Here is a 6,858-nt window from a genome sequence, read left to right on the forward strand (position 1 = left end):
TTAAGAGGTTTTTCCAGTACTTTATATGGTACATTAAGTACCAATGGAAAATACAACTCGTCCAGCAAAAAAACAAGCCCTCATACAGTTATAATTTTTTAAAAGGGGAAAGGAAAAAACGAAAATGGAAAAAAAAAGGTCATGTCATTAAGGGGTTAAAATTGAATCTCACAGCATAGTATGCTGTTAGTATAGCGTGCCTATGCAATTCGCTTAACTCAACAGTAAGTATATGTCAATAGTTATGCAAATTGTGCAAACACTTTTAGCGTGTCAAGCATGAGATGGCACATGCTACATCTGTAACAAATGGTTTCTTCAAATTCAACACAAAATGCCACTTTTAACCCTTTCCAATCCATTTATTTTTTCTCATCCATTCTCCCCAGCTCCAAATAAATTGGAGCTGGTGAGAATGGATGAGAAAAAATACATTTTCCTTTCACCATCCTAAACTGACAGAGTTCAGTAGGGTGCAGGTGCTCCCTGCACCGTGGGGGTGAATGTGGAAGTAATACTTCCGTATTCTCCCTTCTGCCTCCCAGCTTGGCTATGTAATGTGTAAAGGAGAAGGCAGAAAGGGTTAAAAACCCTTTCTGCCTTCTCCTCGGGGGTCCTTAATGAGGATCAGTGCACGAGTGTATCTGTACCCGATGTGTCTGATGATCGGGTGCAGATGCACTCCTGCACTGCAGTGTCGGGCCTGTCCCGACATCGGAGCTGTGGAGGGAAATGATGATGTCGGGGCAGGCCCGACATTGGATTGGAAAGGGTTAATGATGACTACAGTCTCAGAATTATTCAACCCCTGAATCAAATCCCTCATAGAGCACACATCTGCAAATCAGTTGTTGTCCTAATCACACCTGAAGTAACTAATCAAGGGCTTCATTAGTTGCAGCAGGTGTGCTTGAGATAAAACGCATCAAATACCTAGATTGGCTAAACTTTAATGACTGTGATGGTTGAAATATGTTAAAAATTTGTCAAGTGAGTCATCCAAAACGTTAAGAGAAGAGATCGTTGCTTCTCTCAAGCAAGGAAAGAATACTAAATGATAGCAAATGCATTGAATGTTCCTAGAGATACAGTTTGAAGTTCGATAATTCGCAAGTTCAAAATTAAAGGAACCCCGACTACACTACCTGGATATTATATATATTGATAACTGTAGTAGTTGCATTGAGCTTTTTAAATTGTTCTACTCTGATAGTTTTTTTTTTTTTGCAAACAGCTAAAAGTTTGTAAATTTGGCAAACGAACCTAATTTGCAATTCAGGATGAATAATTATGATTACTTTTCTGCTCTGTGCTAGACACAGCAAAACATAGACCCAAGCGGCACACAGCAGACCACATTGACTACAGCCTCATGCGTGCTCTCCAGTATTTTACTGGAAATCTCATCATAGATTCAACCTGCTGTTCCCTCCCTCCACTATGCTTTACACTGAAGCTCTGCTCGTTCAGATTTTCTGCTGTGCACAAGCCATTTCATATGAGAGCCGCTGCAGTGATCAGCAGAAAGGGCTGTAGCTGCCAAGACTGACACCAAACCTCTGGCTTTGAAGGAGGAAATTGCAATTCATGGTCATTTTCTGTATCCATTCACATAAAATATGTAATAAATAGATGTCCCAAATCCACGACAGCCGCTGCCTCTTCCTCTCTACTCCGAAACCCATGGATCTCCTTGTAGAACATATGGACAGAATTTTCCCTGAGACAGCCCTTTACAACAGATCTTATGGTCGTCATTATAAAGCGAATGAGAATACACATACGGTGCAGCGAGGAAGAAAATGCAGATGTAGCAGAGTTGTGTTTGTCAACTTCTTATTTTGTGCATCATAATAACGGTCTCAATTGGGGTATTGCAGTAGATTTACCTGCAATCCTAATAGAAAACAATGAATGGAAGAGGCGTATATGGAAGGGGGTGCTGTAGGTGAGATAGGGGGAAGTTCAGTTTCATTGTTGTTGAAGTTGTTGATGCGGGGCGTTAAAATCCTGCATCTAAAAACTGTGGTGAAATCACGGCAAAACACTGCGATCGAAATTTTGCCAATGCCAGATTGAGAGTGGGCTTAGACCTCCTGGAAGGGTTTAGTTTTGTGCAGCACAGGGGTGTGAAGATGAAACACTAAGACTCGGAAAGAAAGGGAAAAGTAACGCTTAGAGTCCTTTGCTCTGTTCCTATATGGGGTATTGAAATTGACTCTGCTGTACCTACTTTATGGACTACCAGGTCTACTACTGGGCTAGGCCATTGCATGCCCTATTCAAAGCGAAATCCACGCTATACCGGTACTGTGCTCACCTGAGCTGCCTCATTGGTAAAGTTAAGGTCTATAAAAGACTGTCTGTCGGCCATTAGTGCCATTTGTCAGTTCTTCGCATTTTTTTTAGTAAAGTTAACAGCACTACAAAGATGTGGTCCTCCAATGATTTGTCGCAAGAAGTACAAGAACTCCGTCTGAGATGTTCTCCTGGCTGGTTCAACTACAGACCCATCCAGTCCTCCCCTTTGGACTCAGGCCACAGCCGTTTCTTAACAGCCGATCCAGCGACCTACAGGAGAACCTGCTGGGTATCTCCAAGCCCTGCCTTGCTGAGGAAGCCCTGAACCTGGGAGCCTCAGCAGACCGACCTCCTGGCCCTATACTCCGTTTATGGAATTGCCTATTACACAAATGTAGATCCTTCTGTAAAATCGATCAGTAGGGGTTTGATGGAGATCTGATTTCTGGGTTCTGCATCAATTAAGCATTAAAATTCCTTTCTTCTTGTAGAAAATAATGAAGCGTCTCATCAAACGTTATGTGCTCAAAGCTCAGGTGGACAAGGAGAGCGATGAAGTCAACGAAGGTGAGTCAATAACATTCCTCAGGTGATAACTTCACATATTATGTTGGTATGCGGCCTCCCTCTGTCAGCACATTGGTTGTCTGGCTTCCAGGTTTGCCATTGGTATCTGCCTTTTAGCCAAAAATAACATTTTTTCATTTTTCTTTTTTAAAATTTTTATTTTCGAATTTTGTACCGCAGCAATCATAACGATACAGAATAAGGTCAACTTTTAGAGATGAGCGAACGTACTCGTTTAGGGCATTTTCGCAATCGAGCACCGCTTTTTTCGAGTAACTGACTACTCAGGCGAAAAGATTCGGGGGCGTTGGGGGTGAGCGGGGGGTTGCAGAGGGCAGTGGGGGGGGGGGGAGAGAGAGCTCCCCCCTGTTCCCCACTGCTACCCCCCGCTCCACCACGCCACCCCCCAGTGCCCCCCGAATCTTTTCGCCCGAGTAGTCAGTTACTCGAAAAAAGCGGTGCTCGATTGCGAAATCATCCTAAACGAGTACGTTCGCTCATCTCTAGTTACTATTTATATTACAGAATGTCGTGTGTTGTGAACGTTGCATGTGACGAGCGCGACATTTAAGGCTGATACATTGTAGCTGACGTTATCTGTCCATTTCCAGTAAAGTCAGAATTAACCGATATATTAGAGGTACCCCAAAATGGAGTCACTCAAAAGTTCAATTCATGTCACAAAAAAGAAGCCTGTTTATGGCTCCTGGACTGTGACAATGAAAAAATGGGGAAAAAATATTGCTCCTAATAGAGGTGTCCAGCTTTAAACCATTGATGGCTTATTCCTAGAATAGGCCATCAATAGTAGATTTGTGGGGGCTCGCCACTCGGAATCTCTGTCAGTCAGGTGGTTGCCAGGGTGTTGGACAGCTCAGTTTCCATTAAAGTAGCCCAAGTTAGTATTGCATGTAGTTTCCATTCACTTGAATGAGCTGAAATAGGCAGGGCCTGAAGAGATCCATCAGTAAATCCAACCCTGTGTAGGTAATAACTCTTAAGGGGTTGTCAGATATAGTTACAATCACTACTATTCAATCCCAAATGCAAATTAGGTTTATTTGCCAGATTTATAAATTTACAGATTTTGCAAAAACAAAATAAAAGAGAGAATCAAACAGAAAATGTAAATAGTCTAACACGACTAATATAACAAATGTTTTTTTTAAACACTAAGTTACACTTTTAGTAACTACTGCAGCCTCAGAATTACAAAACACCTGGATAGAATCCCTCATAAGAGCACACATTTATAAATCAGGTGTTGTCTCAAGCACACCTGATGTAACTAATCAAGGGCTTCATTAGTTGCATCAGGTGTGCTTGAGATAAAACACTTTAAATACCTGGACTGGCTGGGGCTTCGTTGACTGCTATGTTTGATTGCATGTTAGAAACATGGCTAAGTAAAGAGAGTGCTCCAAAAGGTTTAGAGAAGAGATCATCACTCCATTGCACAAACAAGGAAAAGGATACCAGACAATAGCAAAGGCACTGAATAATTCTACAAATACAGCTGGAAGCATAGTTCGTAAGTTCAAAGTTTAAGGAGCACTAGTTACACTACCTGGATGTGACAGAAAGAGGAAGCTATCGCAGGCTGTCACCAGATTCCTGAGGTGGGAGGTGGTCAAAAACTCCCGAATGACTGCTGAAAGATTTGGTGGTGGCAACAGACACTGAGGTTTCCATTTCCACATTAAGGGATATACTGGGCACTGAAGATCTTCATGCCTAAACTCTAAGACGTACACGCCTAATGACCCAAAAGCATGAGAAAAGTCAGCTCCAATATGCTTAAAATCATCTAAATAAATCACAGATGTTTTGGGATTCTGTTTTGTGGAACAATAAAACAAAACTGGAACTTTTTGGGCCCCCGGATCAGCAGTATGTCTGGAGGAGGAAGAATGAAGTATATGCTGCAAAGAACCCCCTGCCTAGAGTGAAGCATGGCGGTGGCTCGGTGATGCTCTGGGGTGGCTTTGCTTCCTCTGGCAGTAGAAACTTGTAGCTTGTAGAGAACAGGATGAATTCGATCAAGTATCAGGAAATCCTAAAAGAATACTTCATGCCTCTGTGTAGAAGCTGATGCTTGGGTGTCATTGGACCTTCCAACAGGACAATGATAACAAGCATAGCTAAAAGTCTACCAAGTCATGGTTTCAGAAGTCTTGGAAGATTCTGGCGTGGCCATCATAGCTACATGACTTCAGTGGTATTTGAAAAAGGTGGTTGCAGCATGGAAATCCAGAATATTAGTGAACTGGAAAGCATTGTCCATGAAGAATGAACTAGGATTCCTCAGTAATGCTGTCAGAAGTTGCTGTCTGGCAGTACATCACGTTGGCAGCCGGTCATAACAGCAAAAGGTCCTCTACTAAGTACTGAAGACGCTTGTCATGAAGGGGTAGAATAATTCTGAGAGAGCATGAGCCATTAAAAGTGGCATTTTGTCTTGAATTTGGAGAAGACACTTGTTATGTTAGTTGTGTTGAAGTATTTAAATTGTTTTGGTTTGTTTTTTTGCAAACAGCCGAAATTTTTTAAATTTGACAAATAAACCTTATTTGCAAAGGGGTCGGTATAATTGTGCTTGAAACTGTAGAAAAAACAGTCTGCTTTTTCCCCAAAAATGTGCCACTCTTCTTCATGTGTAATGTCTGATACTGCAGTGTAACCCCATTCAAGTGAATGGGACAGTTAGGTATTCTCTTGCACAGCAGGTGTCCAGGACCATTGCTATACAGGGCCAAAAATAAGAAGGATCTGCAGTGCTTAATTACCATTGTAGCTTCTTCATTCTGAGCGGCAGTGAAGGGCCCAACTGTCAGACACCTACTGATTAGAAAGGGATAGCATATTCTAGGAATAAGCCATCGCTTTTCATGAAGGTACCTTTAAGCTGAACAGACATAGGTGTCTTCCGCTTTGCCAAAATCTTTGCCTAAGACTAATGTTGGAGAATGGCATACAATGTTGTAGGTTTCACATATGTATAGTATGAAATGACCTTTTAATGCCCAAATTCTTGACATTTTTCTTTACAGGTGAACTGAAGGAAATAAAGCAAGATATATCAAGTCTCCGGTATGAGCTCCTCGAAGAGAAGACTCACAACACAGAGGACCTTGCAGAACTCATTCGAAAACTTGGGGAAAGATTATCTATCGACCCTAGAAAACAATAGTGAAACAATTAGCCTGGCAATGCCCCTCTTGGCATAGTCGCTGCCTTAGCTCATCATACTGACCCCTCTTCTGCTGGGGAACTTCATCTTTTGGACGGTGCAAATAACTACGAGCTCACCTTTATGTCTTCTGTTATAAGTTGCTCTTCTGTTTATCACCGTGTTAGTGAGTGACCAAATCATTGCCTATTAACTCGTCTTTCCCCATAAGATCATCCATGGTGGACCAGCTTCAGGTTCCCATGGCTCCAGGATCCCCCAGATTGGTTAATTCAGAGTAGGAAAGTACATTAGTACCAAGGCTGGAGAGTGTATGGTGCACAAATCCCAACACCACTAAAGGTCCTGCTCTTAAGGCCCTTTTACACTCAACGATTATCACTCAAAATTCGCTCAAAAGCCATCTTTTGAGTGATAATCGTTGCATGTAAATGTGCCCATCTTTCACTTTTCTGCCAAATGATGCATTTATATTTAGCATAAAATCCATTGTTTGGCAGAAGAGCTGATAGCAAGGACTTCACACTGTGTTCTCCACAAGGAGCGCTGATAACATTGTCTCAGCTGTCAGCCCCGCAGCAGAACAAAGGGAATGTATTCAGAGAACAGACCACCCGCTGTTCTCTGAGTATAGCTCCCAGCGGCTCACACGCATTAATTAGTAGTTCATGCAAAATGATCGCTCAAAAGCCATCTTTTGAGCGTTTATCTTTGTGTGTAAATGGGCCTTCTCCTGTGTTCACGTTAGTAACTGGTGGTAAATGCACTGCCAGATTCAGACCAAAGATGGATGTAAGAAA

At 42.2% G+C, this 6,858-nt stretch overlaps 1 protein-coding gene across 1 annotated transcript in view; it reads left to right on the forward strand.

Moving 5' to 3' along the window:
• The window catches only part of TRPC6 (transient receptor potential cation channel subfamily C member 6), a 175,272-nt gene extending 168,696 nt beyond the window's left edge, over positions 1 to 6,576 (forward strand). The window contains exons 11-12 of the mRNA XM_066586559.1: positions 2,793 to 2,868; positions 5,919 to 6,576. Of these exons, the coding sequence (XP_066442656.1) occupies positions 2,793 to 2,868; positions 5,919 to 6,058 (216 nt within the window). The 3' untranslated portion in view covers positions 6,059 to 6,576. The remainder of the gene's footprint in view (positions 1 to 2,792; positions 2,869 to 5,918) is intronic.
• Positions 6,577 to 6,858: the final 282 nt, after the last annotated feature.

This window comes from Eleutherodactylus coqui, chromosome 1 (assembly GCF_035609145.1).
Source record: "Eleutherodactylus coqui strain aEleCoq1 chromosome 1, aEleCoq1.hap1, whole genome shotgun sequence".
Taxonomy (NCBI): Eukaryota; Metazoa; Chordata; class Amphibia; order Anura; family Eleutherodactylidae; genus Eleutherodactylus; species Eleutherodactylus coqui.